General features: G+C 40.2%; 3 protein-coding genes across 3 annotated transcripts; 2 read left to right on the top strand and 1 right to left on the bottom strand.

Moving 5' to 3' along the window:
• Positions 1-229: 229 nt before the first annotated feature.
• On the bottom strand, positions 230-3,840 carry tyw5 (tRNA-yW synthesizing protein 5; the record flags this gene model as incomplete). Its single annotated transcript, XM_083889890.1, has 8 exons — positions 230-628; positions 1,285-1,401; positions 1,921-2,008; positions 2,191-2,328; positions 2,450-2,494; positions 2,634-2,703; positions 2,796-2,950; positions 3,760-3,840. 8 exons carry the CDS (start codon positions 3,838-3,840, stop codon positions 303-305), a joined length of 1,020 nt encoding a protein of 339 aa, XP_083746016.1. The 3' UTR covers positions 230-302.
• A 257-nt stretch (positions 3,841-4,097) lies between these two features.
• maip1 (matrix AAA peptidase interacting protein 1) lies at positions 4,098-8,937 on the top strand (the record flags this gene model as incomplete). Its single annotated transcript, XM_083889044.1, has 5 exons — positions 4,098-4,412; positions 4,499-4,570; positions 6,901-7,027; positions 8,373-8,523; positions 8,617-8,937. 5 exons carry the CDS (start codon positions 4,098-4,100, stop codon positions 8,693-8,695), a joined length of 744 nt encoding a protein of 247 aa, XP_083745170.1. The 3' UTR covers positions 8,696-8,937.
• A 2,445-nt stretch (positions 8,938-11,382) lies between these two features.
• LOC310927855 (peptidyl-prolyl cis-trans isomerase-like) lies at positions 11,383-12,213 on the top strand. Its single transcript, XM_083890260.1, has one exon. It carries the CDS (start codon positions 11,431-11,433, stop codon positions 11,923-11,925), a length of 495 nt encoding a protein of 164 aa, XP_083746386.1. The 5' UTR covers positions 11,383-11,430; the 3' UTR covers positions 11,926-12,213.
• The last annotated feature ends 708 nt before the right edge of the window (positions 12,214-12,921 follow it).

Raw genomic sequence — 12,921 nt, 5'->3', positions numbered from 1 at the left:
TGTCTGCTCTCACACTGATTGGTCAACGTTTCCCGTCGCGGGACAGAAAAACACTGTGAACATGATTTACAATATACTGGATGTTTATTGTAAAATTATTTACAATAACCCACCAAAAACCTACCCACTGTACTTTTAATTTATGATATAATAAATATAAAGTATGTTTGCATTCTCATGTCCTGTGGTGTTATTTCAGTCTTTAGAATACTGAGTAAAATAACATTAGTTCTTCTATACAGGACACTGTCTAAACATTAGCCAATATGTCACTTCATAAATATATTTACCTCTACATTTCTCTACAGACATCCAGGTTTGGTGTATTGTCTGGTGGGTGTCGTACTACCAGAATTCTCCTGTGTCTTTGTGACCGACATATCGGCACAAAACGTCCGCTTTTGGATTCGCTGAATCATACGGCGCCCGTAAAAGTCCCTATAATCAGCAGGGAGTTCGTCCAGAATGTGCAGCGCCCTCTCGAGCACCTGAAGGGCTCGAGTTGCAACCACTGGGTCTTTGTTGCCATAAGGATCCTTTTTGTCATAGCTGTCAGCAGGTAGATGGCGCCAGAACACATTAACACCCACACCAAACACCAGCGCCTTGGTGTTATGAAACCACAGGGCTGAGGGAAACAGGCAAAATGGATTAAGTGAAGTCTTTCATAGATGAGGAACAGCTTTACTTCAATATGCAGCGTTTAGATCAGGGGTTCTCAAAGTTTTGATACCTGAGGGCCAATTTAGGAACCCAACATTGGACTGAGGGCCGCCAAAGGAAAGAAAACAGAAATAAATCCCATTTGTACTAATTTTAATGACCAGATTGCAGTTCTACAGTTTAGCGTTAAGTAATATTAGCGTTAATATAATGTAATTCAAGCATTAATATAATAACGCTTTATAATTTACTGGGTAATTATCCAGTATTTTGGCCATTGTTCTTACCTTCTAATTACAGGTTAATACCAAGTAACACATTTCTGTTACCATATATTTACTGGGTAAATAGCTAGTAATTGGGGGCTGTAGCTACCTGCTTATAACCCAATAATACACTAAAATTCACCATATAGAAACCAGGTAAATACCCAGTATTTTTGTTTACACTTATTGGTCTGTATCCAGTAATCCAGTAAACTTAGTACCTCCTGGATTAAAAACTATCAACTGTAATTCACTGCGGGCCGCCATTGGCCCCCGGGTCGCACTTTGAGAACCAATGGTTTAGATGATGGAGTGATTGCCAAAGAGCTCAGTTAATGAGGACAACTCTCCTTACCAGGGATAAAGAGCACATCTCCAGGTTCCAGCACACACTCGTAACGCTTAGCCTTCACAAACTCTGGAAACTGCTTCAAATCTGGCGAGTCAATGTCCAGAACCTCAGATTTATCACCTAGAGGGTTAAAGTGAAATGAAAGATGTCAAACAATCACACTTCAAAAAATCTGATCTATGTTTTTGGATAGAAAAAAAAACGCATTTATTTTCATCTGTCACTGTAAAACAAATGCTGGTAGTTAGTTCACCGAGATGATCAGTGTGTGGTCCAGGTGACCACAGAAGGATAAGGCAGTGCATGTAAATAAAGAGAGCTGTTGATCCATGGTGGCATTTCACTGCTTTTCATATGTTATTGTAGTCATATTCAGCATATCATCAGCCACATGTATTTCCTCTCATCTGCAGTTTCTGCCATTTCCTGTGATGCTAAATAAGGAGTGACATTTTCTGTCTGTCTTTATATATATATAAACATTTCGTTTTCCATACACTTCTCCACTTCCCTCAAGTGTAACATTTATTTAGATTATTTCTGCATTTCCATTCAGGTTTTTTTTCCTTCAAACATAGAAATGAACATTAAAACAGGCTGGATGGACATATTTAGTTGCATCTTTCCATCGCTACTCACCAGACAAGTAGAGGTGCAGTGCATCCTGGGGGCTGTAAAGGACCACTCTCTTCATCCCAGTGACCTGAGCGAGCAGGTTATCCATGACCTAATGGAAACACATCCAAGAGGAGAGATCTATCTTTGATAAAGTCTGAGACTTCCATTTAGCTTTGGATTTATTTCAGATTTCTGTTAGATACGACTGAAATACGGAACCTCCCTTTTTCAAATACAGACATTTCTCAAGCGTCCGTGGCACTTCACAGTCTACTCACATTGAACACTCACATCATAGTGTGTCCACAGCTGCAGGCCACAGGAGCTGATGCGGAAGACGCTGGAGAAGAAGTGATCGGCTTCAAAGAAGTGTGGGATATGAAAGTCCTCTGCCAATACAGGGAACTGTTTGCTCAGATCAGCAGGTTCCTGGGAAAGAGGTAGAGCACACGTCTCATTGTTCAATTGCGCAAACCGAGTTAGATTAAATCCTTTTATTGTGGTTGTAGCACGACAAAAGTCGGTGATCCAACTAAACAGAATTCAGTACCTTTCGGACGTCCTCTCCCAGGGATCGGAGATAATAACTCTCATTCTAAAATAAAAAAAAAAACATTAGAGGATTTTAGAAACTTGAGAAAAAGAAAATGTTCACTAAATAAAGTATGTATGATCCCAAGTCTAAACCATATTAAGAATATAATAATAGTCCATATACTTGGTCCGATACTTGCCTCACACAGGAAAAAGTCAGCGTGTTTCTCCTCAGATGCTCTTTTAACAAATTCCTTAAACTGCAGAGTCCTGTGGGGGAAAAGAAGAAGAGAAGTTAAGACATTTGCAGAAGAGGAAGTACAGGTTTAAGTAGATGTGTGTAAGAGAGCAGAGAAACTCACTTGTAAACAAAGTTCTTGTGAAGGAAGTCCATCTGTGGCACTGCAGACACATGGACCTTCACTTCCCTGTCTCCTCCTCTCTGTGCGAGATAGTCAACCGTCCATTTCTGCAGACAAGGCCCGAGATTTACGCCTCTCAGCACGGCTGGTGTCCGCTGCAGAGTAAATACTCGGTGATGAGGTGATTCTACTGCAGAATAACAGTCGTTTTCATCCCTCAAAAGCCATGTCTTCAAACGAGCTCATTTACTCTTAATATTGTACAGTATTGCTCTAGAAATGCCTACGATAGCATAGGACACGAAGTTAGTAGAAATTATTAGAGCTGCAACTAACGATTATTTTCATAATCGATTAATCTGTCGATGATTTTCTCGATTAATCGATGAATCGTTTGGTCCATAAAATGTCCTAAAATGTTAAAAAACGTTGATCAGTGTTCGTCAAACCTGGAAATGACGATGTTCTTGAACGTCTCGTTTTGTCCACAAACCAAAATGATTCAGATTTAATGATTTCTTTGTTATGTGGAGCAAATAAACTAAGAAAATATTCACATTTAAGAAGCTAAAACAGTCAGAAATCTTGTTTTAATCATGAAAAAAGCTTCAAACCGATTATCGATTATCAAAATAGTTGCCGATTAATTTAGTAATCGATTAATAATCGATTCATCGATTAATCGTTTCAGCTCTAGAAATTATATTCTATTAAGATATGTCTAACTTTAGCCCCACTTTAGCTAACAAATGTAAGTACATTAGCTTTCACCGTTGCTGAAAACAGTGTCCGTTTTAAATTAATAACCATAAGCCTTGATTAACACGGTAACTACCAGCTGTGTTTACCTACTGTCGTGTCTAAATCCTTGTTGATACTGTACACTTTAGCCCTTAAATCCCTTAAAAACACACTGTCCTGAATCACCACCCACGCTGTTCACCTCTCCCGTACACACACTTACCTGTGGACAGATTTCTCGCATGAAAACCTCCCTGTCTACGTGTGTAAATGTGGGCACAGGTATCTTCTCCTGGAACTCCATTAGAAACTGTAAACAACTCCTGAACTTCAGTGTGTTACATTCTTAAAGTGTCCCTAGGAAACAAAAAAACGAATAGGCGAAAAATAGACAATTTCGCTTATAGATGTATACATTAAATTTGCGTTTCATTGATAATATTAGTAGGTAACAAATTCTTCTTTGGCATTTCTATCTGTCATTTATTATGTTTTTTTTAATTGTTGTTCCTCTCCGGAAGACACAAGTCAACGGACCAGATGACTTCCTGGTAATCAGATATGGCGCTTCCCGTGCTGAGAGGTTGTTACAGGTTCCCTTCATCATTTAGCTTCACTCGTCTGTTCTCAAAAGAACACATTATCCTAAAACGACACGATAAGACGCGGCTGCCTCCGCCATCACCTGCGTGTGGCGCAGCGGCAACGGTTCGCTGTTATTCCTCCGACCAGGGAGGAAAACAGAGTCAGAAGGTGGTGGTCGTCGGTATTCCGAACCCTTTCGTTTGGTTCCGCACTCGGGTTTACTACTTTCTGATCAGGGCGTACTTTGACAAAGAGTTCAGCATTGAAGAGTTCACGGAGGGAGCGAAGCAGGTGACGTGCAACGTGCTTTCATTCGCGTCCTGTCAGTCTGTTGACATGTTTGTTTACTTGTTTGTTTGTTTGTGTTGGTGTTTCAGGCCTTCTCCCATGTCTCCAGAATCCTTTCACGGTGTCAGTTTGAAGCACTGGAAGGGCTCGTGGCCAAAGACGTGAGTATGACACCTGACATGGTCTAAATACGAAGATAAGTCCTCAGAACGCAGACTGTGTTTAGTGTCCACATCTCCACTTCAGCATATGATGCAGACTCTGTCCTGATGCAGTAGAGAAAGAACAGGTGTTTGTGGAATTGTATATTGATCGACTTCTAAAGGTACAGTTTGACATTATTGGTTAATGATTTCTAAATATCCATTCAGCATAATGCATATCAGGTCATCTTGGAGCGACAATGACACTAATGGTAGGGGTTTTTGCTATGAGTGATGCAGACCTTGTAGCTTATTTGTTGTTTCTGCATAAAAATGTATGAACTAAATATTAAATACATGAAATATGTCATCAACAGTTGTTTTAATCAACTTACTGAGAACATAAAGATGCATCTTGTAGAGCTGAAACGATTAATCGATGAATGGATTATTAATCGATTACTAAATTAATCGGCAACTATTTTGATAATCGGTTTGAAGCTTTTTCCATGATTAAAACAAGATTTCTGACCGTTTTAGCTTCTTAAATGTGAATATTTTCTCAGTTTCTTTGCTCCACATAACAAAGAAATCATTAAAACTGAATCATTTTGGTTTGTGGACAAAACAAGACATTCAAGAACATCGTCATTTCCAGGTTTGACGAATACTGATCAACGTTTTTTTGACATTTTATGGACCAACCGATTCATCGATTAATCGAGAAAATAATCGACAGATTAATCGATTACGAAAATAATTGTTAGTTGCAGCTCTAGCATCGTGTAATTGTCTGATACCAGTTTTGTTTTTTTTTAAATGTCAAATATTGGCCTGAGAGTGAACACTGCAGTCTGACCTAAAAATAGTAAAGAATGATGGAAAGTCCAACAAAAAAATGCATGTAAACATTTTCAGAGAGCTTCAGAGATAGAGAGGTTGTCTTGGGACATCTGTCATGTGGAGCAAGTGCATTTCCATCATGGTTCGGTTTGGTACAGTACAGTACAGTACAGTAAAGCCTATAGGGCTCGGGCATGTGATGTCATTACTTGGCGTGGCCGCCATGTTGGAGGCTTTCTTTACTTCCTGTACTTCACTACTACTACTTGGACCACTGCGCACTGTAGACGTACTCTTCTCAGTCGTCGTTTGCTTAATTTGGCGTTACTTACCAATCTCGACCATGGTAAACCGTAAATGTGCATTAAATACAGCCATAAGTGTCTGTTGCGTCCTGTGAGCTTCCCACTCGCAGTTCGTTCCGGAAGGACGGAGATACGTGTTGTTTTGGGTAAATAGTCCGTTTATTGTTGGCGATAACGAAAACAAATGAACACGGCTGTTTCTGCCGCAGTCTGCGCTCCGTTTCTCTCTCTGTCTCTCTCTCTCCACACATCCATACCCACAATCTGGTAAATTATTTCAATACTATAAATAAAAAGGTATCTATACAATATATAATATATGTATTATGTGTATATATATGTAGTACTTGTGAGTAGAGCTGCAACTAACGAATATTTTTGTAATCGATTAATCGGTCGATTATTTTCTCGATTAATCGATTAACCGTTTGGTCCATAAAATGTCAGAAAATGTTAAAAAACGTTGATCAGTATTTGTCAAAGCTGGAAATGATGATGTTCTAGAAAGTCTGATTTTGTTCACAAACCAAAATGATTCACTTTTAATGATTTCTTTGTTTATGTGGAGCAAAGAAACCAAGACAATATTCACATTTAAGAAGCTGAAACAATCAGAAATCTGGTTTTAATAATGAAAAAACTGATTATCAAAATAGTTGGCGATTAATTAAGTAATCGATAAATGATCGATTCATCGATTAATCATCGATTCATCGATTAATCATCGATTAATCGCTTCAGCTCTACTTGTGAGACTGTTACAATGTGAGGAGATTTAACAGCCATAACTGTTGAGGGCTGCGGTTTGGAGGCATCTTATGTTTAGTGGCGGCAAATAAACTCAGGGAGTGCCAATTTTGTCTACATACCTGTCGCTGGCTTCCTTATATATGTCCCGGTAAATTCCACAGCCTTGCAGCCTTTTCCTATTGCAGCTTTAAGTCAAACCCGATCATAAAAAGTACCCTGTGTTTGTTAAACCCTCTCTATATTACAATTATACTGTAGCACAGGTTCCTTGTAAGCCATGACAACTAGCATCCAATTTACCATTACAGTTGTGTCTAACAACAACACTTTCCCGTTGTGTCCCACTGCCCTGTTTGTGGTACAGAGCAGTGGCTAAAAAAGATGAGAATCCTTAAAACATTTGACTCGTGCTCTTGAAGGAGTGTTAATGTCTCGTTCATGTCCCTGCAGCTGATTGGAAAACTAGAGGAAAAGTGCCAACTGCTGCCACTGAGCTACAAGAAGGCGCTGTCTGCAGACCATGATGACATCATGTACACGACACCAGGAGATGTGGGAATCTACTACGATGATAATGGTCTCTGTGACTCTTTATTAACTTGGTAATATTATGAGTAGGGCTGCAGCTACCGAATATTTTTGTTATTTTTGAGTATTCAACCAATTATTTTTCCATTAATCGAGGACGCGAAACGCAAAATTATTATTATTATTATTATTTAAATGTTTTATTTTTTTCGATTACTTGATTCATCGGTAGAATACTACTACTGAAAAATATTTGATAGCTGCAGCCCTAGTAAGTTGCATCACATCAGCTAACATCAGTGTTTACGTTAGCATGTGCCGGAAGCATTAGCAGCTGGATGCTTCAGATGCTGAATAATTGGACTTTTTCTGCCTTTTTACGTTCTGTTTCACTCTCCGTCTCCACAAATCGCGGCAGTTGAAATCCGGATGTGCGTCTGCTAAAACGGTCCGTGTGGAAGAATGATCCCTGTGCTGAACAGGCCACGCAAGATAGGAATTAAACGAATACTTGAGGCAGAGTTTTTGCCTCGAGGAATTTTTATAATCGAGTTAATCGAATCACTCGAGTAATCGTTGCAGCCCTAATTATGAGTAGAGAGTCTGCACTAAATTAGTGAGTACCAAAATATGGATAAAATATGGACAAACGGTGCTGCTATCAATATTTTTTGTTACGTTTATGCAATTTTCCAATTCCCAACAATCCTGATGATCAAGCTACCAGGGGCCCGTTTCAGAAAGCAGGTTCAACAAACTCTGACTTAAAACCAGCTCTGAGCTGTCAAACTCTGAGTTTTCAATTCCAGAACAGGTGATGAAACGTAGTTCAACTCTGAGTGAAGCCTGTGCACGAGGATATAAAAAGCCCTCATCAATAGAACACAGATAACATGATAATCACTATGGCAAAAAGTGATAAGAAGGCTCGATCCTCCTACTTCTCCCCGGTGGAGTTGGAGATAATGAATGCATATGCAGAAAGTCAGCATATATGTATTTAAAATCAATCTGTGAGTATTAACTGGAGCAAAAAGAGAAATGTTTTTCCTTGAATGTTTCTCTGTCACGTAAGTGACAACAAACAGTGACTGTCAAGTGTTTCTGCTGCTCATAGCAGAATGACATCATAGTGTAACCTCCCAGCTGTGATGCTGAGAGACATTTGACCATCACTGTGTTGAGATGTGTAGCTGCTCACGTAAATCTCTGCTACATCACTTGTACCTACATCCAGAGAAAGCAGGGATTAAAATATCATGTCTTAATTTTGGCTTATAAAGGTTAATACGGAGAAGTATCTGTATTACTCATTAGAAGTAGTGATAAAATCCTCATACCCGTCCCTAATTATAAAAACAGTGTCAGTATTGATTGTGTTTGTTTCTCATCAGGGAGGAAGTTTGTCAGTATTCTGATGCGCTTCTGGTATCTGACCAGTGCAAACCTTCCTGATGAATCTATAGAGGGAGCTCGACTCTTCAAGGTTGCCATTGGTGGAGAGGGAGAAACAGAAAAAAAAAGACTGCTAACTGCAAACTATGAGTGAGTATATCTGTGCACGTCTAACAGTGAGAGAGCAAACGATCAGGTTTATGTGACTAACTAACGTGTGTTGTCTGCTCGTCGTCCTGGCAGATTCCAGAGGGAGTTTACTAAAGGGGTGCTACCAGACTGGACCATTACGAAGATAGAGCACTCGAAGCTTTTGGATTAAGCTGTGCTTTTTTGTTTTATTTAAGGCACATGTGCCAGTGAAAACTGGTCAAAGACATTTAATTCTCTTCAGTATTTGGTTTCATTGGAGAAGTCAGAAGAAAACACCTAAATAGACTTTGATTCATCTTCTACGTGCTCTCTTAGATGCTCTCCAGACACTTCTGCAGTGTGCCAGTGGTTCTGATTGTTTATCACACACGGACACTAATATTAATAGTTGGACTGGTTTGTGATAACAGTTGCTGCTTTTCTTTCTTTGATTAAATCTATTTCCCTTATATATAAAGGATAAATCACCACAGAAGCTAATGTCTCAGGACACTTTGCAGTCATGTACTGTATGTGGTTTGTAATGGTTAAGGCAGCTGTGAACAGTGACTGTTTTATTAAAGCTTTGAGAATCAAAGTGGTGTTTAGACGTGCTCTACTTCTTTGGGCTTCTCCCTTTAGGGGTCACCACAGCGGATCATCTGCCTCCATCTGGTCCTCGCTCTTGTGTCCTCTTCTGTTGCACATGGTTCATGTACTCTATGTGTAAATATGATGTTTTATTTGTAAATCTGCTGAAATTGTCCTCTGTAAAACTACAGCACATCTGTCCTGTTCGTCCCATGTCTCCCCTTTTTGTTTTGTGGAGTTTTTCCTCCAGGGTGAGGGTCTAAGGCACATGAGTTTAACTCGGTGGCCTGCCACGTCATTTTATGAGTGATTAATTGGTCTTAAAAATCAGTGTTAGAATAGGTCTATGCTGCTTTAAGGCATGCGTTGACCATAAACTACATTTCCCACAATGCATGGTGATTGTGTTACCCACAAAGTGACGGCACCGCCACTAGATCGCAGGGTATCATTGTATATGCATCATGCGACGAGTGACATTGAATAAGTAATAAATACAGAAAGTAATTTTGCAATATTTTACAGAGTAGTTACCTTTATATTACATTATATTTGGTTACATTTAGTTACATTTATTCTGTATGACAGTTACATCTGGCCCTTTGAGGGTAACCATTATGCTGATGTGGCTCTCAGTAAACATTAGTTTGACACCCCTGCTCTAAGGATGGAGGATGTCACCTGCGAGGTAAACTGCGTTGTTGTGCTATAAATAAAATTGACGTGACTTAATTTTGTACAAAAGAGAAATGTGGCCTCATCCCTGGAGATCTGCCAACTCTGTCGCTTTCTAAAAAACATACATTGCGTCAGTACCGCTTCCACACCGCTACGGGGCAGCAATGCACCGGACGTGCCCAGTTTGCCGGAAAGCACTTCTCGGTACCATGGATGTAATAATATGAACTGGATAGAGCTCCGCCCCTTCGCTTCCGTTCATTCCTATGAAGCTGCTCACCCAGCGCATATGCCAAAAAAGTTTTTGACTTCCGCGTTTATTTCCGGGTTACGGGGCCCATAGAGCATGCGCAGTAGTGTCCCTACCATCATTCCTCTCGGCTATGTGAACGAGCCGTCCGCGTTATCGACTTGCTCGGCGCGTACATGAACAGCGAAAGGCATGATGGGAGTACGCTAATGACGTGAGCTAGCGGATTTCATGAATACCGCCGTCACGTTAACTTCGGCTTTAAACCATGGATTTGTAAATAAATGCAAAATCAACGATATCGAAGTGAATATAGTGAAGCTGAAAAGTACAATGACGGAGTTAAAGATTAAAACGATCTATAAACATGGTTTATTTGGGTTAGGACCGTGACTATTACTTTATATGTGTTACAGGAATCGTGTTGTTTTTATCTGATTTCCCTTATATACTTATATAATTATTATTAGGAACAATAACAACGTGTTAAAGTAGGTTTATAACTCCCGATTCTTTCACTCAACACGTTTGTATTCAACTATAATTCGCGTGTTCATTACATTTAACAGTAACTTCATGATCCGATAGTGACGATAAGACTAACATCCTCCCCGGGAATCAGTGGTGAAGTGACCGCAGGTCTCAGTGCATCACACGGTCACACCTCCGTAGTCCACACCGTCATCAGAGTCACGATGTCCGGGACTGAACACAGTGATAAAGTGCAGCATGTCAGTCTCCTCTCCTCAATGAACCCACAAAGCAGCTCGTTAATACATCGATAATACGTTATAAAATAAATGTTAATGAGCGCCGAATAAACAACTAAAACCTGCTTTGTCATAATATTTAAAAAATGTAAACGAAACCCCCTCATTGTCTTCATTTATTCACATTTCTCATGAAGTTTTCATATCGTACGGTTCACTGACAGCAGCGCTGTTCCCGAGACGCCACATGAACGCGCTTGGCTGTGCCTGTACACAGCTGTGACGTCACTCTGAGAAATACGATTTGTCTGTGCTTTTTATGGCCTTTAGGAATGTTTTTCAAACATGAAACTCCATGAATTAAAAAAAATAGAATATAAAGATTTATAAAAGCCCGTGTCCATGTCTCGAGGTGTCCTGTGGACACTTTTACAGGCGTCTCTTTTACTATTGCGGTCAATGGGAAAATTGCTTTTTGGGCGCCATGGGATTTTTTGTTGCAGTACCCACAGTGGCCACCATGCAAAAATTGTCTTCAAGGCAGAGGGGGCGGTGCTCTATCCAGTTCATATTATACATCCATGCTCGGTACTTCCTGGATTTTCAGTACTTCCTGGATTTTCAGTACTTCCTGAACTAACCCTCATTTCGACTGACTGAAGTCCACGGTCCACCGTCTTCGATTCATCCGCAAAAATGTCCAGAACCAAAGTTTTCTTCGACATCACTGCTGACGGCAAAGCCATTGGCCGGATCGTGATGGAGCTTCGTGACGACGTGGTGCCCAAAACTGCCGAGAACTTCCGCGCCCTCTGCACCGGAGAAAAGGGCTTTGGCTTCAAAGCTTCTGGCTTCCACCGCATAATTCCTGGCTTCATGTGCCAGGGCGGTGACTTCACCAGGCACAACGGAACCGGTGGAAAGTCGATCTACGGCGAAAAGTTCGCGGATGAGAACTTCACCCTGAAGCACCTTGAAGCCGGTACTCTGTCCATGGCCAACGCCGGACCGAATACCAACGGATCCCAGTTCTTTATCTGCACAGCAAAAACATCATGGCTCGACGGGAAACATGTGGTGTTCGGCACCGTGGTGGAGGGAATGGATGTGGTTAAGAAGATGGAGAGTTATGGCTCATCAAGTGGAAAACCCTCAAAAGAAATTAAGATCGCCGACTGTGGGCAGCTCTAAGTCCCTGCAACTGAGCTGATCTGCGGCTGCATTTGTGCCTTTTGCCTCTGAAAGTTTCTTTTGCGTCGATTTCCTCTCTTCAGACCTCTCTCCATTTTTTTACGAATACAAATCGTTTTTTTGTTTGTTTTTTTGAATTGAATCGTAAGTGGAACTTTGGCAGAAAAGCGAATTAAAAGACCCCTGAAGAATTGAAAGAAGAAAAAAAAAAAGTGCACGCTCATCCCGGAAATCCACATTCCACAAGAAGCTCCTTCTAACTTCACTTCATGTTCGCCTGAATAGAAATCTAGCTAAAATGTTGTATACACTGTAAAAACATTCAGTAAATTGTACTGCACATGTATTTTGTATTTCTGTGGAGTTTGTCCTTTAAATATTTTTGATTTAGTATCATTTTGATTTATTTACCTCGAGGAATTTTTATAATCGAGCTAATCGAATCACTCGAGTAATCGTTGCAGCCCTAATTATGAGTAGAGAGTCTGCACTAAATTAGTGAGTACCAAAATATGGATAAAATATGGACAAACGGTGCTGCTATCAATATTTTTTGTTACGTTTATGCAATTTTCCAATTCCCAACAATCCTGATGATCAAGCTACCAGGGGCCTGTTTCAGAAAGCAGGTTCAACAATCTCTGACTTAAAACCAACTCTGAGCTGTCAAACTCTGAGTTTTCAGTTTCAGAACAGGTGATAAAACGTAGTTCAACTCTGAGTGAAGCCTGTGCACGAGGATATAAAAAGCCCTCATCAATAGAACACAGATAACATGATAATCACTATGGCAAAAAGTGATAAGAAGGCTCGATCCTCCTACTTCTCCCCGGTGGAGTTGGAGATAATGAATGCATATGCAGAAAGTCAGCATATATGTATTTAAAATCAATCTGTGAGCATTAACTGGAGCAAAAAGAGAAATGTTTTTCCTTGAATGTTCCACTTATTCATGAATTCTATTCCACACGTGTGTTTCTCTGTCACGTAAGTGAC

Source organism: Microchirus variegatus (genome assembly GCF_963457635.1).
Source record: "Microchirus variegatus genome assembly, chromosome: 5".
Classification (NCBI taxonomy): Eukaryota; Metazoa; Chordata; class Actinopteri; order Pleuronectiformes; family Soleidae; genus Microchirus; species Microchirus variegatus.
This window is presented reverse-complemented; position numbering and strand designations above follow the sequence as displayed.

Bases quoted from the DNA above. Each gene is read 5' to 3' on its own strand.
- LOC310927855 (XM_083890260.1), top strand. From the start codon at position 11,431: ATGTCCAGAACCAAAGTTTTCTTCGACATCACTGCTGACGGCAAAGCC.